This window comes from Capricornis sumatraensis, chromosome 8, assembly GCF_032405125.1.
Source record: "Capricornis sumatraensis isolate serow.1 chromosome 8, serow.2, whole genome shotgun sequence".
In the NCBI taxonomy this organism is placed as follows: Eukaryota; Metazoa; Chordata; class Mammalia; order Artiodactyla; family Bovidae; genus Capricornis; species Capricornis sumatraensis.
Window position 1 is genome coordinate 12,954,087 of NC_091076.1, and position 25,405 is coordinate 12,979,491.

The 25,405-nt window shown below is 42.7% G+C and overlaps 1 protein-coding gene across 1 annotated transcript; it reads left to right on the forward strand.

The window, feature by feature from the left end:
- Positions 1–246: 246 nt before the first annotated feature.
- Positions 247–8,145, forward strand: LOC138083104 (pregnancy-associated glycoprotein 4-like). The gene is made up of 9 exons (XM_068976740.1): positions 247–338; positions 1,406–1,556; positions 2,536–2,653; positions 2,753–2,871; positions 4,065–4,258; positions 5,180–5,296; positions 7,010–7,151; positions 7,239–7,337; positions 7,996–8,145. Exons 1-9 carry the CDS (start codon positions 286–288, stop codon positions 8,143–8,145), a joined length of 1,143 nt encoding a protein of 380 aa, XP_068832841.1. The 5' UTR covers positions 247–285.
- The last annotated feature ends 17,260 nt before the right edge of the window (positions 8,146–25,405 follow it).

Consider the following 25,405-nt stretch of genomic DNA (forward strand, 5'->3'; position numbering starts at 1 on the left):
TTCGATCTTCTTAGATGTCCATGCAGATCAGCTTGATTTTCGAGCCAAGATTCAAGGAAGAGATTACAGCTCAATTCTCTGTATTCTGAAAAGCTTCAAAGTCCATTCGCCAAGGACACTGATGAAGGTAAAGTTTTTATCGAAACCTTTGTGTTTTTTTCAGATCTTTAATGGCCTGAAGGGGAAAACTAGGGTAGGTCAGAGCATATATAACTAGGGGCTTCTGGTCACCACTACACACTAAGAACCTAAACTTCCCTGAGTACTTGGAGCCAGAAAAGAAGCATGAAGTGGCTTGTGCTCCTCGGGCTGGTGGCCTTCTCAGAGTGCATAGTCAAGTAAGTATGGGGACTGTATGTCACATCATATTCCTTTATCTGATTTTTATTTTCATCTGATTATTCTTCCACCCATCAGGTTTAGAAGGGAATGGAATATTTCCCTAAGAGTTTTAAAGTTCAACTCTGACTTATTGATAAGTAACTTGCTATAGGAACTGTGGATCCCAAGGTCTTGGTGTAGATTAGGGTTGCACAACACTTGGGGTCTAGTCATGTCATGACCTGTTGAAAATGCAACTTCTTGCAACTGTTCAGTGCCCAGTCTATGCAAATGGTGATGTGGTCCTATGGAATAGCACTTTTCTACATTTTGCTCAACATGTCCTCTTCTTTCCCAGTTCTACTTCAGTGTGTATATGCCTATATCTGCAACTCTGTATCACTGTCATTTATCTCTCCATCTCTTTGGAAGTCACTGAGAGTCTATTTCTCTTTGTGTTGTTTGCTTTTAATTTTTCATTTGACTCTTACTTCCTTCTAAAGCCTCTGAATTTCATTTCTTGTACCCTACATCTTGGATTCTTCTTCCAACTCTCTCTTCTCATTCAACTTGGAGAAAGATAAACTGTCATGTATCTGACAAGCAGTGTGACAACATCCAACTCAGAAAACTCTTGCATTTCAAATTTCTCCCTTGTAAAATAGAATAAAAGTCCCCCTTCTACTTCCTTTCTTGAGGTTCTCTGAGAAGGAATGAGTGGGATGGCAACAGCAATGCTAATGGCTGTCATTGTTGACACTTCCTGTTTATCAGGTTCCTAATATCCATTACTTCAATTATCCCCAAGATATTCTATTTGGAGGGTTTGTACTGTTACATTTCACCATTTTGCCGAAGGGGACACCGAGGCACCTCATGGTCATATGTCTTATGTAAGATGGCAGAGAGAACCTGTATTCAAATCTATGTCTTTGCCATGGTATATGCATAAAATTCTGATAATAATGTGCCTCATAAAAATGATTAGAAAACACACAGGGCCATTACAATGACAGTTATACCTTAACACTGACAGCTAATTGTAGCATCTTCTTTGTTTTCTTTGTCAAATGCTCGGTGAAAGAATACCTCTAAGGAGAGTGAAGACCATGAGAAAAACCCTCAGTGGTAAAAACATGCTGAACGATGTCTTGAGGGAGCATGCTTACAGACTGCCCCAGATTTCTTTTTGTGGTTCAAATCTAACTATTCACCCACTGAGAAATATCAGAGATGTGAGTATTTTGGGATGATGGTGCTCCACAGTGCTCCCTGTTGCTCTAGCTTAGCATGGGGCTCATCTGGAGGTGCCAGGTGGGATGTTGGGGTTGGGGTTTCTGCAGAAGGCCAAGACACTGGAAAACAGGAACCCCACCCAAAGGAGAAGGCATTCTCATCCTCAACTGTTGGTCTTTGTGACTGGGCCTGGCCATTACCAGGTGGCAGGTAAATAAATATCCATTTCTTTGTCAAACATGTGTCATTAGTTTGAGGGTGATTGTTCCTTAGGAACTAGGTGAGCTACTCAGATACAGATGAAGAGTGAGCCATCAGTGATCAAAAGGTAGAATCAACTGCAAAGCAATTGTGAATCCCCAGGTAGAGGAATTTGGTTTCCATAGATGCAAGAACAACAGCAGGAAAAATTTACTGAACCTGTATTCCGTGTATGGCCATAAGAATCTAACACAGTGCTCACTGTTTTTCGATTAGAAAAGGGCTTGTTTTGTCTTCAAAAATGCCCATGCCAGCCTGAGAGATAGGCAAAGAGTAAATACATGTCAAATGAAAGGGTCACCTGTGTGGTGTTGTTTGGATGTGGTCTGAGTTTAGAGGGAGTGACTGGAGTTGATCAAGAAGGACCTCCTGGAGAAGGGGGTGCTAAGGCTTGGCTTGAAGAGACTACAGAGCTTCTCAAATGAAGGCACCAGGACTTCCCTGGGTGTCCAGCATTCCTGGAGGTGCAGTGGTTATGCCTCTGGGCTTCCCATGCAAGAGGTACCACTTCAACGCCTGTTCATAGAGTCAATATCTTGCTTACAATGTAGCACAGGAAATATATATCAAATGCAGATAATTCTGTGACCAAAGTCTGTGAACTGAACGGTGGTTAGAAAGTGTTCTCAAGAGACATGTGACACCAGAGGGAGTCATCAGTGTGGGAACAGAGGGTAGCCAGTTCTGCACTAACCCACTCCCTCCTTCTCCCTGTAGATACTCTATGTGGGTAATATCACCATTGGAACACCCCCTCAAGAATTCCAGGTTGTCTTTGACACAGGCTCATCTGACTTGTGGGTGCCCTCCGACTATTGCAACAGCTCAGCCTGTTGTGAGTACAGACACACCTTACCCGGACCATCTTTCCCTTGCCCTGCCACCCTTTTTTCCACCCTTGGCACCTGATGACACTCATCTCTTGTGTCTGCAGCTATACACGTTAGGTTCAGACATCTTCAGTCTTCCACCTTCCGGCCTACCAATAAGACGTTCAGGATCATCTATGGAGCTGGGACAATAAAAGGAGTTGTTGCTTATGACACAGTTCGGGTAACATTGTTAAAAATGCTGAGTCAGGACTGGATATGTGGCGACCACTGCTTGCAAAACAGATGCAGGACCATGTGGCAGGACACTTCCTAGCCTAACTCCCATAGATATTGGCCATTTTATTCGCAGGATCATGTCTCTGGAGTGGCAGTGCCCATGGTGACACAGGAGAAAACAGATTAGCTAACCCAGAGTGTGGCTTGAGGTGTGGACTTTAGCTCCTCTGCCCATGAGCAGTTCAAGGTTCATTTTGCTTGGAGCAAGAAGGGATAAAGGCAGCCACTTTTATATTAACAGACTGTTCCAGCCACTTTCAGATGATAACTGGTTTAATTCTGCAACAACCCCACAAAGCAGTTACTCTGATTAACTCATGAGACATATCAGGAAACTGAGGTCCAGACAGCAAGGGCCTTGCTGAGAGGACACATGCGGTAAAGGGTGGAGTTAGGCTGGCTATTCAGGACTGAAGTTGTGGTGGGGTGTTTGGGGACAGGATAAAACTGATCTGGGGGCCCTGGGGGCAGTCAAGGGCTTCAGGTATTCAGAATGGGAAACTGGAGGCCTGAGAAGTCAAGGGGCCTGATAAATGAGTTTTCACTCTAGAGGACCCTTGAGAATCTAATAAATCTATGGCTTGCCTCCCCCAAAATACTTGAGTAGTTCCCCTCTCTCTTTTTCTCTCATACATGCTCACAGAAATATACACATATCCCCCAACGTGAATTCCCCAGATAGTAATTTCATAGAACCCTGCAAGCAAGATTGTGTTTTTGTTTCTGTCTTCCTGGACAGACGCAGAATCCACAGTACCTTACAGAGAATGCAGTCCATTCCTGTCATTAGGTCACAGTGATGCCAAAGAGAAGGCTCTCTTGCTCTTGATTTTTTTTGTCCATAAGGTGGCACCAATGGGACCTGGCCTGACTCTTGGTTGCCCCACCTGGACAGAAGCCACGAGGCCCATTTGACTCACTCAGGTGGTGTTTTACAGAGGGGCAGATGTTTTAAAATTTACAGCCTCTCTCAAATGGAATCCCTATTCCCCTTCCACCTTGCTCTAACCGTCTGTGGGCAACCAAAGACAGAGCCCAGCCTCAATTCTTCTCTAAGGATCTAATGGCAATGCACCCCAGCCCAGTCCTAGCCCCACTTCATGTATCTGTAAGTGGGAACACTCTTCTCTCCCACAGATTGGGGACCTAGTAAGTACTGACCAGCCATTCGGTCTAAGCGTGGCAGAATACGGGTTTCAGGGTGGAAGATCTGATGGCATCTTGGGCTTGAACTACCCAAAGCAATCCTGGTCTAGAACCATCCCCATCTTTGACAAGCTGAAGAATGAAGGTGCCATTTCTGAGCCTGTTTTTGCCTTCTACTTGAGCAAGTAAGTCTGAGATGGACAATTCCTTTTTCCAAATTACCTGTAAGATTCTTTCAGTTGCACAGAAATTATAGAACATTTGATAAAGAAGTATCCTGAGAGTAATATAAGCAAGGATAACTATGGCCCCAGGGCCTTACCTGGCTTTAGCACTGGCTTTTATAAATAAAATTTTATTGGAACACAACCCTACTCCTGGACTCAAGACCAGTAACTTGGTCTAGGGGGTGAGTCATGAGGGAGGGAAAAGGAAGACAACAGGAAACAAGTTGGAGGAAAAAGCATTACGATTTGCTTATTATTTTGATAAGGAAGGAAAGAGAAGGATGGTGGATATCTTTCCTTCCTCATTAGCATTTAAAAGAGAGCCCAGGAATAGCTCCCCAATTTGTGGAGCCAGAGAGACATGAAAGTGTGGGACACAAAAGTGTGGGACCCCTCGTTCAAGAAATATTAGGCATTTCAAGACAGAGAGAGCAGAGGTGGGATCCCTTCTGAGTGTGGGGCCCTTTGGACATTGTAGGTCACAGGCCAGTGGCGCCAACTCTGGGTGACCTGAACACACACCCTTAGAACTCCCAGGCCTTGATTTTCCTGAAAAAAGATAAGGAGGACACGGGAAAAGCCAAAACATTTCAGCACCATGTCCTCTGAGGGTGTCTGAGCACTCAGGTCGCTGAAGGTCCAGCGTGTCTTCAGAAGACATAGTGGGTGGAGCTCAGACAAGTGATTCAGCTTCTAAGCTTCTCTGTGCCACTCATGAGACAGTAACAGACCTCAGTCTGGATCTCTATCTCTCCTGGACTTGATTTCTGCATCTGTACATGGGGAACTTATTAGGGCCTTGATGGTTGGACCAGCACAGCTCTCAGACAGTGCTGTTGTTACTGTCCTCCAAGGATCCCCCCTCACTTCTCTCTACAGAGACGAGCAGGAGGGCAGTGTGGTGATGTTTGGTGGGGTGGACCACCGCTACTACAAGGGAGAGCTCAACTGGGTACCATTGGTCAAAGCGGATGACTGGACTATACCTGTAGACCGGTAAGCCTCTCCCTCTGAAGGTCAGCCCAAGTGATGCTCCTGCTAATGTACATGGGCAGAGGCAGACACACAAATGCATTCTCAGACACACAGTCACACAGACATATACACCACCCACAATGACACAGACACACAGACACTTGGAAACATACAAGCAGACATTTATAAACCTACACAGAGACACAGAAAAACATACATAGCTAGTCAGAGACACACAAGCACTCACAGAGACACATACAAACACACATACAGACAAACACACAAGCACATAGATACACAAACAACCCATGGGTTCATAATGCCCAGGACTTCTGAACAAGGCTCTGTCCAGGGTGCTAAAAGGATCCAGAGAGGTCAGTGCATCTGGGAGAGGGCTGCACCCACTCCCAGATGCACTGGGAAGGATGAGGTGGGAAGCATGGTTAGAGGACTCTATAGGTTGGAAGCATGGTTAGAGGACTCTATAGTGTGGTGAACAGAGGATCAGGGAAAATTTTACCAGCCTGAACAGAGTTATGATAAGATGACCAACTGTCCAGGGCTACCTAGGACGTAGGAAGTACTCAGTACAGATAAATGTCATTTTAAAAACAGGGACACTACTGAGAAAATGGAGAAACTGGTCTTCCTAGGGAGCAGCTACCCAGCAGTGGAGAGAGGTTGGCTTCAGTCTTAAGATGTGAAAGCAACTAATAATAAAGGCACTCCATGTTCATGGGCACACAGTGGGGCAGTGGCTATAACAGAGAATCAGGAAGGTGGGATCCAGGAGTGTCCTGAGGACAGAGGCATAATTCATATGGTTCTGTGTGACACCCGAATACAAAAGCTGACTTATCCTTTGGAGTTTGTGTGGGCTAGTCATGTATTTCCTGGCCAGGGTCTCAGAGTCTGAGCTGGTTGTAGGAGCAATGCTGGGAGATACCCTCTCCCAGAGGAGACCCTCTCTCCCCCTACTATAAGAATCTGCTGCCCCTGTGAATCTCCATCTTCACTCTGTGTGCAACCTGTTATTTGTTTCCCACCAGATACAGCTCTCTGGAGGTTTCTTATTGTTTTCTCAGTCTCATTCACTCATTGAACAGACAAGCATTGGGCATCTACTGTGTGCCAGGCACTTTAGGGAGGCAAGGAGAATAAAACTCGCCCTCACATCTAAGAAGGCAGATGTACATGAAGTGACTCACCCACATAGTGAATTGTGACTTTGGTACATGCTAGACATGAGGAGGAGAAGGCACTGGCAACTCACCAAAGTACTTTGCCTGAACAATCCCAGGGACGGCAGAGCTTGGTGGGCTGCTGTTTATGAGGCTGCATAGAGTCGGACACGACTGAAGTGAATTAGCATCACCAGCAGCAGCAGACATGAGGAAGGGTCTACAGAGAGTGACCAAGACAAGAGACTGATAAACACCAGGGGAAAGACTTCCCTGAATCAATGACAATTAAACAGGAATCTGGGAGATGAGAAAAAATTAGCTAGTCAAAGGGGAGTGGAGTCTTCTAGGAATGAAGGCCAGCTTGTGTCAAGGTACAAAAGATCCTGGTGTATTCAAGTCCTGCATTCGAGGATGTCAAGAAAGGTGCTGTGTTGAGGGCAAAGGAAAAGAGGGCGAGAGATGAAGAGCTGTTTACAAGACAGTCGGAAGGGAGCAACTCTGTGGAGACTCACAGTGACCTTGTTACCCCCTTTCTTCCACTGTCTCTCAGCATCACCATGAAAAGAGAGGTTATTGCTTCTTCTGACGGCTGCGCGGCCATGGTGGACACCGGGGCATCACATATCCAAGGCCCAGGAAGACTGGTCGATAAAGTACAAAAGCTCATTGGCGCCAAGCCACGGGGTTCCAAGGTGACGGGTCATGCCCCAGGGTCACTCCCAGTCTCCACATATAAGAAGGATCTCCATAGTCAACCTCTCACATTCTCTCAATAACAGCACTATGTTTCATGTTCTGTGGTCAATACTCTGCCCTCTATTATCTTCACCATCAATGGCATCAACTACCCAGTGCCAGGTCGAGCCTACATCCTCAAGGTGAGGGGACAATACTGAGGGTTGGTTCTCAAACTGGAGGTTGCAGGGACCCTTGGGCTGCTGCTGGGAGGAGCGCGCGGGTGGCGGCCGTGTCACACCATTGCGGTTAATCAGCTACACTCCAATACAAAATAAAGATTTTTTCTTAGATTCAGGAGTAGAACCAGCATTCTCCGCAGAGAAACAAGGAGCAGAAGTCAGAAGGAAAGAAACAGGGAGTGAGGGGAACTATGGACACACTTGTTCTTTTCTAAATAATTATATTGAAGTGTGACTGATCTTCTTGTTGCATTAAGTTCTGGTGCAAAATAATGTGACTCAGTTATACTATAAAAATATTTTTTCTTATTCTTTTCCAAGTGATTTATCACTGAATATTGAATATAGTTCCTTATGCTCTATAGTAGGACTTTGTTGTTTTTCATTCCTCTGTTTCCCCACTTCCCAGTCCTCCACTCACCACACCCTTCCTCATGACAACCTGATGTCTTGGCCCTCGTTGGTTTTGGATGAACTCTCATATACCCTGCTGCTGAGAAAACCCCTTGATACTTACCAAAAGAGGGAAATAAAATAAAGAATTTTGCTGGGTCTGGATATTGGAGGGAGTCACTGGTAAGGGCTCATGCTGACTGGTGTGTGTCTCTGACTCCCCCAGGATTCCAGAGGCCGCTGCTATACCGCCTTCAGAGAGAAAAGAGTGAGGACATCTACAGAGTCCTGGGTCCTGGGTGACGTCTTCCTGAGGCTTTATTTCTCAGTCTTTGATCGAGGAAATGACAGGATTGGCCTGGCACCGGCAATGTAAAAGACTGGAGTGGTTCAGGAATCAGTAAGGTTGTTCCTAACACACACTCACTCACAGTTTGGGCACTCCTGCCCAGGATGCTGGTGAACTGTATTTGGTGTTCTGTACACCCTATTCTCAGTAAAGAATAAAGGGTTTCACTCTTAATGGTGTTGCAGCAAATGTTGACTCTGTTTGTGTCTGGATGTGAAAGATCTAGAGCTAAGTCTGAATCAAAATTGAGAGGAGCCCTACTCCAGCTGGCTTCAAGGAAAGGACAGACTCATTGAAATGATTCTGGGAATCCAGGATACAAGAATCAGAGCAAATACAAAGGTCTCAGTTACTGGAACCAAGAAATCAGAAGTCATCAATTCTCTTTCACCCTCGCTATTTCCCTTTGGTTGTCTTTGATGGTCTTAGCCTGGCAACATTTTTCCTTAAGGCTTCTACACCTAGTGAGGGAGTTCAAGCTACCTAACCTAAGGTGTTAGATCCTGAAGGCATCTCCTAGTAAGGAAAGAGGATTGCAGACATCAGAGTTCAAGGGTGTTCTCTGAATGACCCACCTCAGTTCACATGTACAGCCCCAGATCAGCCATCCTGTCAGGGACACGGTGTCTTATGATTGGCTTTACATTGTCTTTGGCCCTGACTCAGCAGCAACATGATTGTTAATTTCCTCCAGAACTACATGACTGTAGCTGGAGAGAGGCAGCCCCAAGGATAACAACTGGCAGATGGTCTAGGCCATGAAAGAGTTTGTGATGACCCACAAACTCCACCACCTCCTCATTCGGAGGAATTATAAGGGGTAATGAAATAGACTTTCTTTGTCCCATCTCAGAGGAACTTATCACTGGGCTTCTCCTCCAGGGGATGTTGGGTGAGGTGCTTCATTCAAAGTGGTTCCCTCTTTTTCCAACACCCCAGTCACCAGCTCTCTGCCACACATGCCTGCTCTGTCCTTTCCAGTCCTACCTGGTAAGTGGTGGTCCCAGTGGATCCCTGAGCCATCCGCCTCTTCCAGGGCCCAGAATACCCCTTCCTTGGCCTCCAGTGCTGTTGGGGAGAATGCAACGCATGCATCAGGGAACCCAAGGTACATAGAGCCTTCAGCCTTTCTGACCTTTCTTCAGGGGTGGAGCTACAAAGTATTTGCTTGGAGCTGCCATGGTTAGGCTCTTTTGCAGTGGAAGAATCCATTCTTTCCACCTGGAGGCCCTCAGTAGATGCCTCAGCTGAGTCAGCAGGCGTCATAAGTTGATTTCCTTTCAGATTGACTGGTTTGATCTCCTTGTTGTATAAGGGACTCTCAAGAATCTTCTCAAGCACCACAGTTAAAAAGCTCAATTCTTCAGCATTCACACTTTCTTATGGTCTAGATCACTCATCTGTACATGATTACTGAAATATCATAGCTTTGACACTACAGACCTCTGTAGCAAAGTGAGGCTCTGCTTTTTAATACACTATGCAGGTTTTTCATAGCCTTTCTTCCTTCCAAGAAGTAAGTGTCTTTTAATTTTGGGCTGCAGTCAAGGTCCATTGTGGTTTTGAAGCCCAAGAAAATAAAATTTGCCACTGTTTCCATGTTTCACTCATCTATATGGCATGATGTGGTGGGACCAGATGCCATGAATGTTGAGTATATTTTTGTGAAGAGTTTTTTGAATGTTGAGTTTTAAGCCAGTTTTTGCATCTCCTCTCCTCATCAAGAGGACTTTATTTCTTCTTTGCTTTCTGCCATTAGGGCAGTGTCATCTTCATATCTGTGGATGTTGATATTTCTCCCAGCAGTCTTTATTCCAGCTTGGGATTTATGCAGTCCATCATATTGAATGATGTATCCTATATAGAAGTTAAATAACCAGAGTGAGAATGTACACCTTGTCATGCTTCTTTCCCAGTTTTAAATTTTCCAGTTGTTCTGCATATGATTCTAACTGTCGCTTTTTGACCTACATACAGACTTTTCAGGAGACAGGTAAGGTGATCTGGTACTCCCATTTCCTTAAGAATTTTCCACAGTTTGTTGTGGTCCTTTTTGTGAACGGCTTTGGCATAATCAGTGAAGCAGACAGAAATGTTTTCTGGGATTCCCTTGCTTTCTCTATGGTCCAGTGTATGTTGCCAATTTGATCTCTGGTTCCTGAAACCAGTCTGTACATCTGAAAGTTCTCAGTTCATGTAGTGTTGAAGCTTAGCTTGAAGGATTTTGAGCATTACCTTGCTAGCAAGTGAGATGAGTGCAATTGCATGATAATTTGAACATTCATTGGAATTGCCTTTCTTTTGGATTGGAAAGAAAATTGACCTTTTCCAGCACTGTGGCCACTGCTGAGTTTTCCAAATTTGCTGTCATATTGAATGCAGCACTTTTGCAGCCTCATTCTTTAGGATTTTTAAATAGCTCAAGTGGAATTCCATCACCTCTCCTATCATTGTTTGTAGTAATGCTTCCTAAGGCCCACTTGACTTCATACTCCAGTATATCTGGCTTTACATGAGTGACACAAGCATCATCCCTATCCTGATCTTTTGTTTTTGTACAGTTCTTCAGTGCATTCTTGCCACCTCTTCTTAATCTCATCTGCTTCTGTTAGGTCTCTGACTTTTCTGCCCTTTATTGTGTCCATCCTTGCATGAAGTGTTCCTCTGGTAGCTCCAATTTTCCTGAAGTGATCTATACTCTTTACATGTCTATTATTTTCCCCAAATTTTTACAGTGTTCAATATGAGGATTTTCTTATATCCCCTTGCCATTCTCTGGAAATCTGCATTCCATTTATTATATCTTTCCCTTTCTCCTTTGCCTTTCACTTCTCTTATTTTCTCAGCTGTTTCTAAGGCCTCCTCAGGTAACCCCCTTTCCTTCTCACATTTGTTTTTCTAAGGCCTCCTCATGTAACCCCCTTTCCTTCTCACATTTGTTTTTCTTGGGAATGGTTTTGGTGACCACCTCCTGTACAATGTTACAAACCTCCATCCATAGATCTTCAGGCTTCCAGACCTAATCCCTTGAATCTATTTTTCATCTTCACTATAAAATCATAAGGTATTTGATTTGGGTCATAGCTGAATGTTCTACTGGTTTTCCTTACTTACCTCAATTAAAGCCTGAATACTGCTTGCTTCTGCCTAAACATTGTTGCCAGATCACCACCCACCACTTCCAGTGGGTGTGGAGCAAAACCACACAATTTGAGGACTCTTACCATGGGTTTGTGCTTGGCTCTTCATGTGCTTATCTGTATGACCTTGAACAAGTCCCTTAACCTCAGTTTGCTCATCTGGTCAATGGGCATGATGATGATAATTCCACCTCTAGATGCATGTGTGCCTGCTAAGAAGAGGTGGCCCTGAGAGGGCTTACTGAGTTCCTGAGTCCGGAAAAAATATGAATTATTTTGCCACCTGGGGAGATGGAAATCTTCTGTTTAGAGGGTATGCCTGCCATCCCCAAAGCTAAATACTAATTCAAGCCAAATGACATCTGTCTCTGAACCTGACTCAGAACTCTGACTGAGCCGATGCTTCTGTTTTCTGGGCCCCAACAAGAGCGAATCATTACTGGCTCAGATTCCTCCCTTCCCAGGCTTACCAGTCAGCGTTTCCCTGTCAACTAATTCTAGCCTGAAATCACACTGCAAGGAGAGTTGTAAGGCTGTTGGTCTCTTTTCGGTTTCCCACACCTCCAGTGTAGCAACAAGTAGCTGTTATGGCTTCTTTTCATGGCAACAAGTATGGCAACCTGTACAGTCAATCTCAGACTGTTTAATGAAACTGTCCCCATTTGGCCACTCATGTTTAAATTACCTACAGTTGCCTTAGAAACCTTCCTATGCTTGCTGTTTAACTAACATATATTTGCAGACTTGATCTAGTCTTCTTTCCCAAGTATGATTCCAACCATGCAATGAAGTAACCAGACATTTAATCATCTAGCCACAGGAATTGACAAAAGCAAACCACCCATCCATTTCTTGCTTGCCCCCAAACAACTTTGAAGTGATCTGCTGAAACAATGTGATAAATTGGCATGTACACTCCAGAAGGGACACTTTTTATGGATCCATTTTGCACCTAGTGCCAGATGTCTACAACAAGCCTTGCCCTCCAGCAGCCAGTCACCTGGTTTTTGCAGACTCAGCCCACTCCAGATCCCTTCAACATCCATCAGTAAAATCTAGAGAACAAACCCAGTCAAAGCTCCCTCTCCTGAAGAAAACAGTTTTTTTATTTTTTTTATAAAGCAATTTTTGGTAACATTCAAAATCTTGTGCTCCTTACCTTGGATTCAAGGACCTGCACCAGAGGATGGGAAGCCTCCCTTTCCAACTAAATCTTTCTCCACTCCAACCAGGACCAGACCCTTCAATGGGCCTTATGTCCGCATTGGTATCGTTCAGTTGCTAAGCCATGTCTGACTCTTTCTGATTACATGTTCAGCAGCAAAACAGGCCTCCCTGTCTTTCACTATTTCGTGTAGTTTCCCCAAACTCATGTCCTTTGCGTAAGCAATGTCATCTCATACTCTCATATCTCTCTCTTTCTGCCCACAATCTTTCCCAGCTTCAGGGTCTCTTCCAAAGAACTGGGTCTTGACATCATTGGCCTAAGTGTTGGAGCTTCATCTTCATCATCAGTCCTTCCATTGAATATTCCTCTACCACTTCCAAAACAAAGCTCATGTTTCCAATCACCTAACAATATTGAACATTGATAAAGTTTAATAGAAGTGGAATCTGGTCCTCTGGAAAATCCCAGCACTGCCTCCCTGCCTTTCTCTTACCATTCTCTCCACCTGGCATTGAATTGCTTCCCTACAGCTTCTCCAGCTTGAAATGGCCTGCCGACCCAAAATTGTCAGCTATCCAGGACTTGTTCCTTCCTCCTTCCTTAAATACGTCTGTCTGCTCCCTGATTGTCCTCTGTACATCAGTTCAGTTCAATCTTTCAGTCATGTCCACTCTTTGCTATATCATGGGGTGCAGCATGCCTGGCTTCCCTGTCCATCACAAACTCCCAGAGCTTGCTCGAACTCATGTTCATCAAGTTGATCATGCCACCCAACAATTTCATCTTCTGTCTTCCCCTTTGTCTCCTGCTTTTAATCTTGTCACCATCAGGGTCTTTTATAATGAGTTAGTTCTACCCATCAATTGGCCAAAATAATAGAGGTTCAGCTTCAGCATCGGTCCTTCCAATGAATATTCAGGACTGATTTCCTTTAAGATGCACTGGTTGGATTTCCTTGCATTCCAAGGGACTCTCGAGAGTCTTGTCCAGCACACAGTGCAAAAGCATCAGTTCTTTAGTACTCAGTTATCTTTATGGTCCATCTCTCACATCCACTCAGGACTTCTGGAAAAACCATAGCTTTGACTCTACAGATCTTTACTGGTAAAGTAATGTCTATGCTTTTTAGTATTCTGTCAAGGTTTTTCATAGCTTTTCTTCCAAGGACCAAGTGTATTTTTTTTTTCCATAGCTGCAGTCACTATATGCAGTTATTTTGGAGCCCAGGGAAATAAACTCTGTCACTGTGTTCATTGTTTCTCCATGTATTTGCCTTGAAATAATGGAACTGGATGAAGTAATCTTCGTTTTTTGATCTGTACGTACCTAATCAAGACCATCCCACAGAAAAATAATTGCAAAAAGGCAAAACGATTGTCTGATGATGCCTTAGAAGTATGTTAGAAAAGAAGAGAAGCATAGGCAAGAGGGGAAAGAAACACATGCAAATCTGAATGCAGAGTTCCAAAGATAGCAAGAAGAGATTTTAGAAAAGCTTCCTAAGTGATCAGTGCAAAGATATAGAGGAAAACAACAGAATGGGAAAGATCAGAGATCTGCTCAAGAAAATTAGAGGTAGGGAAGGATCGCTTCATGCAAAGATGGGCCAAATAAAAGACAGAAATGGCATGGACGTAAGAGAAGCAGAATATATTAAGAAGAGGTTGAAAGAATATATAGAAGAACTATACAAAAAGAATATTAATAATCCAGATAACCACGATGGTGTGATCACTCACCTAGAGCTAGACATCCTGAAATGTGAAACCAAGAGGGCCTTTAGAAGCATCACTACAAGTAAAGCTAGTGGTTGTGATAGAATTGCAGTTGAACTATTTCAAATCCTAAAAGATGATGCTGTTAAAGTGCTTACTTAATACGCTAGCAAATTTGGAAAACTCAGTAGTGGCCACGGGATTGGAAGGGTTGTTTTCATTGCAATCCCAAAGAAAGGCAATTTCAAAGAATGTTCAACTACAAACACTTGCACTCATCTCACACACTACCAAAGTAATTTCTCCAAGCAAGTCTTCAACAGTACATGAACTGTGAAATCCCATATGTTCAACTTGGATTTAGAAAAGGCAGAGGAACCAGAGATCAAATTGCCATCATCCATCGGATCATAGAAAAAGCAAGAGAATTCCAGAAATATACTACTTCTGCTTTATTGACCATATAAAAGTCTTTGACAATGCAGATCACAACAAACTGTGGAAAACTTACTGAGATTGGCATACCAGACCATCGTGCCTGCCTTCTGAGAAATCTGTATGCAGGTCAGGAAGCAATAGTTAGAACTGAACATGGAAGAGCAGACTGGTTCCAAATCAGGAAAGAAGTAAGTAAAGGCTGTATATTGTCACCCTGCTTATTTAAATTATATGCTGAGTACATCATGTGAAATGCCCAACTGAATGAAACACAAGCTGGAATCACGGTTGGTGGGAGAAATATCAATAACCTCAGATATGCAGAAGAGACCACTCTCATGGAAGAACGTGAAGAGAAACTAATGAGCCTCTTGATGAAAGTGAAAGGGGAGAGTGAAACATCTGGCTTAAATTCCACATTCAAAAAATGAAGATCTTTGCATTTCGTCTCATCACTTCATGGCAAATAGATGGGGAAACAATGGAAACAGTAAGAGACTTTATTTTTAGGGGCTCCAAAATCACTGCAGATGATGCCTGCCATCATGAAATTAAAAGATGCTTGCTTGTTTGAAGAAAAGTTATGACAAGCCAGCCGGACTTTTAAAAGCAAAGACATTACTTTGCTGCAAAATTTCAGTATAATCAAAGCTATTTTTCCAGTTGTCATGTATAGATGTGACAGTTGAGGCATAAAGAATGGTGAGTAATGAAGAATTGAAGGTTTTGAACTGTGGTGTTGGACAAGACTCTTCAGAGTCCCTTGGACTACAAGGAGATCCAACAAGCCCATCCTAAAGGAAATCAATCTTGAATATTCATTGGAAGGACAGATGCTGAAGCTGAAACTCCAATACTTTGGCCAACTGATGTGAAGAACTTATTCATTAGAAAATACCCTATTACTGGGAAAGATTAAAGGCAAGAGGAAAAGAGGATGACAGAGGATGAGATGGTTGGATGGCATCACCAACTCGATGACATGAGTTTGAGCAAGATCTAGGAGTTGATGAAGGACAGAGAAGGCTAGGGTGCTGCAGTCCATGGGGTTACAAAGAGTCAAACATGACTGAGCGACTGAACTGAACTGAACATACCCCATAGCAAATGCTACTTGTAACTGTCAGATTTCTCCAGCAAGACGGGGCTCCCCATATCCATAGTTAGTCTGCACCCATGCACAGAAGTCACTGCCTAGCTTTCATAAGGCATTCAGTGAGTTCTGATTGCAGGGGGACCTCCATTTTGCTAGACGTAGAGGAGCAAAGGACACATTTATTCTCCTGTCTCAAACAACTTGAAAATAGAAGAGATAAATGAAAGCGCAGTTTTTTACATCCAATGTCAGGCAGCAGAGTATGGATTCCTGAGGCGGGGAGCAAGCAAGGTGAGTTCTACAATTGCCACAACTCTAGAAATAGTTTCTAACACATATATGCAAGGACTATCTAGGCAGAGACAAACAGTCTCCCAAGAAGAAAGATTTGAGACTCTAGATAGTTAGAGTTCACTGGAGAGAGCTACATACAGATAACTGTGTGAGTATACAGGTGATACCCTTCCAGTTTACAGCAGAGAGTTAATAGTACTGGTCAGGATTATAGGGAACAATCCTTGAGTCTCAAATTGCACCAAGTCTAATGGTGTCCCCTCCCACCAGCATGGAAATTACTCGTAATTCCCATGACATCAATATAGCCCTGAAGACAATAGTGCCTTACTAGTGGGGAATAGTAAACCTGGTCTAAAGGCTGGTCTTATATCAGCTAAAAAACCTGAACAGCAAGCCTTCAATAAATACAGTTGTTTCCAAGAAATTAACAGTGTCTGCAAACAGTGCCATGAATAATTTATAAAAATTAAGAATATCCAGCATCCAAAGGGTAAAAATTGCCATATCCAATATCCAACTTAAAATTTCCATATCAATTGTGAAAATATTTGTCCTACATCAATCAAAATATTGTAAATTAATTATTTTCTAATTAAGATAAATAAATAAATTAAAGAAGTAAAAAAAATTCCAATGTTTAAAGAAGCAAGAAAATATTCAAAATGAGGGGAAAATCAATTAGTAAAATCACTGTTAAAATGTACATTACATAATTAGCAGGGAAGGACATTAAAATGCTTCCTAGAATAATAATATTTAGAGTTTTGAACATTGAGTATGTTAAATAGAGACATGGAAAATAGGAATGAAAAGACTGTGGGAAACAATTAATTGTGCATCACAGAGATTTGAAACAACTTTAGGAATACTGAAATATATGTAAATGGAATCCCACAGGAAGTGAAAGAAGGAGAATAGAGAAAAGAACTTCCTAATTACTGGCTGAGAATATTCCAGATATGATGAAAGCTTTAAACCCATTAACACAGAAGTTCAATTAATGCAAGGACAAGAAATAGGACAACTATTCAAAGGTGCATGATAATTCATTGTTTCAAACAATCAACCAAAGAAATGTAACCAGAAGGAAAAACAGACACAATAGAACAAAAATGGAAAAGACAGAAGATTAGGCAAATGAGACAATGTTAGCCAGAGAGCACTGGCACCACATCTTAAAATGCTGAGAGAAATATAATTGACTCAGAATTCTATACCCAAGAAAAATACATATCAAAAACTAGATAAAATACATTCTCAGATGTATATCAACTATGAGACTGCATCACCACCAACAACCAATGTAACAATAAATGTCTTTTACCAGGCCTCAAACGTGAGATCTCCATAATTCTAGCCATCTCAGTCCTTCAAAAGACCTTGATAAGGACAAATATTAAAGGAGAAATAGTCATTGTGTTTCTACCCACTTTGAGAAAGTATTGCTAACTCCTCAGTTCTGGAGGTTGCAATGCTGGTGGACTAGATGGAGAAGTGATGTGAACAGAAATAAGGAAGGTGAGACAGGTAGGTCAGAATGTGAGGTAACAAAGACAAGGTATTTAGAGGCTGAAGAATTGGGAGAGATTTGGGACCTCAGTTGGAAAAGAAGTTTTCAAATTAAATTGGGTCGTGTGGTGTGTATAATCCTCACTTCAGTCCTTAGAAGATCTCTACTGACCAGTCTGCCTCTTTTTTTCTGAGGCACAGTTCAGGTCCATCTAGCTGTTTCTCATTGCTGTTCCTTTCTCCTGGCTTCCACACTGTGCCCAGACATTCAGCCTAATCCATTCAGAAAAGGTTTGTTCTTTTAGGCAGGTGATGCAGGCTACCTACAAAATGATCTATTCTCTGCTTCTCTTTCAAAACTGAAAATATTTTATTATATAGCCACGAGCCCAGTAACTACAGGACTGCATTTCCTACCCAGCCAGGCTCTTAGTAATGACTGCTGACTAAGATGCAAGCAGATCTTTAAGAGGGATTTCTTTAAAGACTTCTTTCAAGGAGCTGATTTAGCTGAGAGATGGGACTCTTCTCTTCCCTACTTTCTTCCTAACTGTTGTCTGGATTTTAGTTGTGATGGCTGAAACTCCTGCAGTTGTATTGGACAATCATGTAACCTAGGAGATGGATACCACCCAAGCTCTGGCTGGCTCACCTCCAGGTTTGTTTCAGTGGGAGAGAAAAATCAAGTTTATATTGCTAAAGTTATAGTTCTTTTAGTTTTTTGCAATGTGCATCCAAACTTTATCCCGATACTACTATGTGTTTAATACAATATAGCCTTATTATTTTGTTGGGTTTAGTGAATAAATTTATGTTTTACATTTCTCTATTTTTTATTTAATAAATTGATTCATCAACCATTATACCTAAATTGTATAAATGCAAAATTATGATTATAAGCATGCTTTCTTTTAGAATTTGAATTTTTATACTTTCTTATCTTCTTTCCTTTCTTGTTTTCTCCATATTGGTACAGCCTGGATCATGTCCTCTCTGTTAACCTCATCCATATCCATATCTGCAGACCAAAACAGACCAAGAGCTCTGTAGGGAGAACCACACAAGAGTGAATACAGGAACATGAATGAAGAGTGGTGGCCTTTGTTACTCCTCATGACTGTTCTGAAGTAGGATCACATTCCCCTGCCCTTCTGTGTGCCCACAACCCCCAAGTTTTCCATGAAAATGGAAGATACTTTGGCCAGTGGAATTTGAGTAGAGGTGATATGCCACTTCCATACTGAAGTACTGTTTTCTGTCCCACTAGCTGGAATGGGATGTAATGACAGCACCTGGAGCAGCCACGTTAGACCAGAAGTAAGTAGCACAGGTGGAAGATATGACAAGAAGTGGACCCTCATCTCTGTGGAGAGACCTGCACTAACATTATATGAAAGAGAGTTGAAATGGTATTGTATTTAAGATAATGTTATTTAGGGTTTGATTACAGTCGTTGAACCTGTAACCTAACAGTCATATTAGAATAACTGATCTTTGTGTTAGCCTTGTCTTGACATTAGGATCTGAATGAGACAGTATCTACTGATGTATACTTAGAAGTGAGTCAAGTGACAGCCCTGCCCTCTGGAAGCTGTGCTCTAGTGTGGGATTCAGAAACTGAAGCAAGAACAAAGCCACATAGCAGGACAGTTTCAAGATCCTGTAAGAACCCTTGGGAGGGGAACCTCAATCAGTCCTGATCTCAGGATGTTGCTTGAAGCAGGGACAATCCTCTCACAGTCTCCTCATAAATAGGCCATGGAGCCAAGTTTCATGTAAAAGTAAGTTATTTCAAATTCCTTCCAGAGTGTTTTCCCTTTTGATCCAGTGCTTAAGATATGTGTTTGAGACCTGCTTTGGGAAGATCGCAAATGCCCCAGGGCAACTAACCCGGTGGGCCAAAACTACTGAGCCTGAGTGACCTAGAGACTGATCTACATCAGGAGAATCACAGGACTGAAAACCACTGCACTCAATGGAGTATTACTCAGCCGTTAAAAAGAATACATTTGGATCAGTTCTGATGAGATGGATGAAACTGGAGCCGATTATACAGAGTGAAGTAAGCCAGAAAGAAAAACACCAATACAGTACACTAACACATATATATGGAATTTAGAAAGATGGCAATGATGACCCTGTATGCAAGACAGCAAAAGAGACACAGATGTGTATAGCGGACTTTTGGACTCAGAGGGAAAGGGAGAGGGTGGGACGATTTGGGAGAATGGCATTGAAACATGTATACTATCATGTAAGAATCAAATGACCAGTCTATGTCCAATGCAGGATACAGCATGCTTGGGGCTGGTGCAAGGGGATGACCCAGAGGGATGTTATGGGGAGGGAGGTGGGAGAGGGGTTCATGTTTGTGATCGCATGTACACTCGTGGTGGATTCATGTCAATGTATGGCAAAACCAATACAGTATTGTAAAGTAAAATAAAGTAGAAATAAAAATTTAATAAAAAAAAAAAAGAAAAAGAAAACCAGTGCACTGCAATTACAGAGGAGCCCCTGCTCGCTGCAAATATAGAAGTCCTGAGCAGCCATGAAGACCTACTGCCGCCCAAACTTTAAAAAAAAAAAAAAAATTCTCGCAGAGAAACCAGTGAGGTCTCAGGGAAAGCAGGACATGAGAAAGGATGAAACCAGTCTGGGTCAGATATCATGCAAGCGATGGAGAGGGAAGCAAGAGCCTGTTTTCACAGGGAACTTGGGATGTAAGTTGTGCCTCAAACGTAGTCCCAACCTAAGGCTAGGGAGCTGGGATTTCACTCTCCCACCAGCACCTCCCTCTCATCCTTCAACTAACACCCTGTCGGTGTCTCCAAGCCCTTGTATTAGATCCTCCAAAGACAAATCAAAGGTGACACTAGAAGCAAAAGACACCAAAGCTCAGGAAAATATAACCCCAGAAAACGTCTAGATTTCTGCACTCATTCTGGCATCAGTTCAGTTCAGTTCAGTTCAGTCGCTCAGTCGTGTCCGACTCTTTGTGACCCTGTGAATCGCAGCACGCCAGGCCTACATGTCCATTACCAACTCCCGGAGTTCACCCATAACCAGCATCATATCTAAATCCTGCAGTCTAAATAAATCCATGGGTCTCCACATGTAAGCATTAAAAAAAAAAAATTAGCTTTTAATCTATATAGTAGTATAGTTGATTTACAGCATTGTATTAATATTTGTTGTATGAGAAATTAATTCCCTTATGCATACACATGTATCCATTCTTTCCATACAGGATATTACAGACTACTGAACAGAATTCCTGTGTGAACAGTAGGTCTTTGTTGACTATCTATTAAATAAAGAAGTATACATATATTAATCTGAAACTCTCAATTTATCCCTCTCCCACCTTTCCACATTAGGAACTATAATTATTGTTTTGATGGAGGGAAGTGTCTATAGGCACTTTTTGGTTCAGGGTCTGTGCTTGTGAGAGTGGAGTAGCCAGGGAAAGCAAGCCTGAGAGAGACTCCTTTGAGATGATGCTAAATGTTGAGAAGGACCTGGCCATGCAAAAAGCTGGGAGAAAAACATTCTAGATGTGGGAAGTAGCCCCTGCTAAGGACCAATGTAACCAAGTTTAATGAATGGCTACTGTTCCACTGCCAATCTTCCTTCCATCCTTGGAACTTGGCCTACAGGTCAACCACCATGACCTCATCCTGTGCTTCAGTTGTGAGTTAGCAGCAATGAGCCATGCCAGCTTTCCCAAGAAGGGAGAACCTGGGTTATCACGAGGCTGAATATGCTCTGGACTCAAGGATGTGTCCACAAACTGGTTATCATCAGGAGCATCAGGTGCCAGGGGCACCACCAATGCCTCTGACTATCTCCATGTACTTGTTCTCAGAAGTAGAAATGCCAAGGAACTGATAGAACAAAGAAACAAATAATGTCTCTTGTTCCATCTTGTCCCATGTGATTCCCATGGCCCTTTGACCACACTGCTCGCTGCCCAAAAACTCTTTCCTCTTTTGCTTCCTCAAAGGTGGCTTGTGAATAACATCAGCACCTGACTGTGAAGCCTGATGGCTAGAACTCAACTCACAATCAGCTGGGACCCAGAGATGCCCAGCCTTGTCCTGAGTTTCTGTCCTTTTTCTTCAACCAGATTCATAAAGCAAAGTCCCTAAAAAACATAAGGGTGATGGTAGTTCTCTCAAGGCCTTTGAATCTCCAAGGTCTATTTGGCCTATCAAAGACAGAACATATTCCCCTGCATCCAGGCTAGTCTCAGACCTCAGCCTCCCTCAGCCAGGGGTTCCCCGAGGAAACATAAGACACTTATCTAAGTTGCCAGAAGGCTGAGAAGAGAAAGCTTCTCACTGTGAATCCAGATTCATGTTATCCAGTCACCAAAAGGTCTGTGTTGTCTGAATGAGGATAGGGAGCTCTGGGGATTCTGAGTTGGGAGTGAGTCAGTCACCACCTGCACGACTGCCTCCTAGGGTCACTACAGCTGGGGCTCCCCCACTGTGCCTGGAACACAGAAGAAACAGCATGCAGTATTGATTTCTTGCTGCTACAAGAAGGTAGGTTTGCTGATAAATTCAGAACCAGACTTGAGGCCCAACGGGAAAGGATTTCCATTCTGGTGCCTACAGATATCTGAGAGCTGCCCAACAGTGGATGCAATGGAGTTTTCTCTCATCTTTCTCTTCCTGGAAGTCTCCTAGTCTGAGAACCAGAGTTCCTGGGTCCCAAGTCTTCACTAACATACCTGCAGCTTTAGAGTGAGTCATACAACCCAGGGTTCAGTTTCCCACCTGTTGGATGAGGGAGACTGGACTTGCTCGAGAACACTTGTTCCAGGCTGAAGCTCAGTGTCAATCAGTGGACAAGAGGCTCAAAGGTGCCTGTTGCTGAGGATGCTGAGGCTGCCTCTTGTGGGCAGGGGGCTGTAACTGTCTGGTGATGTTCATGGTTCCTGGGATCAGAACTGGGAGTGGTTGATCACTTGGCACACAGCTGCTGTGACACCGACGACCTTAGAGCACTGCCCACTGGAACTTACCATCATTTAGGTTCTGTGGGATGAGATCAGGTACCTAAAAGTCAGAAGTTACCCATAGGGATGTTTGTAGATTCCTCAGCAGAAACCCAAATTAGGCTGATGAATCATCTCTGCTAAAAAACTCAGAGACCTAGATATGCCAGGACTCTTAGACAAATTTTTTTTGTAGTATTTTAAATATTATTTAAAGTAGGTCATCTTTTGGATGACCTGCCATTTGGTCTCTGGCTTGGGATGATACCCACAGTTAGAGTGGAATCAAAGGGCTCCTGGGGGAGGCTGTACCTCTCCCTGTGACTCAGTAGGAGTGAGTACGGCTCTCTCCCTTCCACATCTGGAGCAGGAATTCCAGCAGGATGGACGTGACCTCCAAGTTTAACCGGAAGACTCAGGTAGGTCTGGCCCTCAGGTAAGCACTATTCTTTTCCCAGTGCTTCTTCCTTCCCTTCTGCGTCCTGTGCAAGCTGCCCACATCCTGATTCCTGGGTCCTCAATTCCTCCTCCCTTCTCTTGCAAATATCCATGCAGTCCCACTTGTGGCTTCCTCTCTACCCAGGCCCAATCCCTCACATGCAGATGGCACTAAAGAAGGGAAAACCAAGGACGGGTCTGCCCAGCTCATTCTTTCTAAAAATGCCCGCATTCCTTCTGCTTCTGGACCCTGTTCTGAATCACTAACATCTCCAGCTAGTTGACTCAGCTTAGCAGGGTAATGGAAATGCAGATGGCGGGGGTGGGGGTGGTAAGATTGTTAGGTGTGGGGGACGGTTTTCAGATGACAAGAGATGAGTTGGAGTAAGGAGGATGTGGTCCTCCAACCACTCATTCACTGGGGACCTTCCTGAATCTGCTATCTTGTACTCCTCAGGCTATCTCTAAGACAGAAATTTCAAAATGGACTTTCTATAAACTTACTACAAAATTATTTCAAACATAGCAAATATAATAAAGAAGAGTATCATAAAGGCTATATGTTATCATTTTGGCATCAATAAGGACAAAACTAATCTCAGTCCCACCGGTTGTCATTGACTGGAGACTATGCAACATCAAGGTGGTGGCCAATTGAGTTCCCAGCAGAGACATTTTTGACATGCATCAGTCTTTCTCTTCTTGCTATCTTCTCACATGTGGTGGTTGAAGGAAAGGAGGAAGAGGGAGAATAAGAGAGAAAAATAGGGAGAGGCTAATCCCATCATGAGGGGCCACCATCAAAAACCCATATCAACCTGGGTACCTCCCAAATGCCCTACTTCCTAATACCATCACATTGGGAATAAAGAGTGGACACAATTAAGCCCATAGCAGCTATGCAGTTCTGTTTTTAAATCAAGACAGACACTCATTTCATTCTCTCTTTTACTTCTTATTCATTTTTCCTGAAGTATTTTAGGGACAAGATGAAAAATTCACAAAATGTACATAATGAGTATTTGGGGTAAAATAATGGGATGTTTAAAAAAATGCACTTTGTTCCCAATAAAATTAACATCTAATATCCAGTCCATGTACAAATTTCCCTGATGCTCAAAAAGCAGTTTTCACAGTTTATTGAAAGAATGTAGTCATATTTTGCACTTGGTTGTTCTCCTTTAAGATGAAATAACTGTTCCTCTCTCAATTTTAATACCATTCATTTGTTCAGAAACTGGGTGGAAGCAGGGTGGATTGTCTTACAGAATGTCCCACTATTGGGTTTAGAGCAGGAGTCCACAATACCAGCACAGTGGGTCAGGACCAGTACCAGTCCTTGGTCTATTAGGAACCAGACCTCTACAGAAGGAAGTGAGCTGCAGGCCAGTGAGTGAGGCTTCATCTGTATTGTAGCCGCTCCCAATCACTCTCATCACTCCCAGAATCGACAGTCTAGCTTGTTTTCCTGGAACTGTCTGTAGTTACATAACCTATGCTTAATAGAAACAAAATAACATAAATATTGATGATTATTTTCCTTTATCAGCACTCAGAATGGTGAGTTGGTGCCCTAGCAATCTATCACAGAGCCAAATAAAATGTTGCCTATTAACATTTGGACACACTTGGCCAGCTTAAAATTCAATATTAAAAAAACTAAGATCATGGGATCCAGCCCCATCCTTCATGATAAATAGAAGGAGAAAACGTGGAAGCAGTGACAGATTTCTTTATCTTGTCTTCCAAAACCACTGTGGATGGTGTCTGCAGCCATGAAATCAGAGGATGTTTGCTTATTGGCAGGAAAGCTATGAGAAACATAAACAGTGTGTTGAGAAGCAGAAACATCACTCTGCCCAACAAACTGTTAGATGTTTAGTCTTTTCATTTGGATTCTTAAACTTTCTGTCCACTCCCCATTGGGCTTCGAAGTGCCTTAGCTTTCTGGTCCTTCACAATTCCCAAGATCATTTGTGCATTTCTTTACACAGTCCTGAAATCTGCCGTCTCTTTAAGAATCCATGCATTGTTGGATGGGAAATGTATTTAGAACATACATAATAGACCTCAGAATAGTCACTGATATCAAGTCGTCATTGATTGTAGGCTTTACATTGGTCAGAGTAGAAAGTACACATTTTCCTTAAAAAAATAAAGTAAAAAGGAATATAATTAGTTGGTACAAACTTATGCTTTCAGTTCTAGATTTAAGACAGCAGGGTTTGAATTAAACTTCTTTTCATTACCTGTGAACCTCTTTTTCTAGCCACTGAAAGGCTTATTTCATACCATTAGTTTTAATTATTGTCTTGCTTTTGCCTGTCAACATGCATATTATTCTCTCACAATAACAGAAGTTATGAGAAACAATTAGTTGTTGAATAAAGTTTCACATTTCTTTCCTGTTTTTCTTTTGATTTTCTTTGGTGTTGTTTTGGATGGGCAGTATTTTTATTTTTCTTTAGAAGATATTCCACT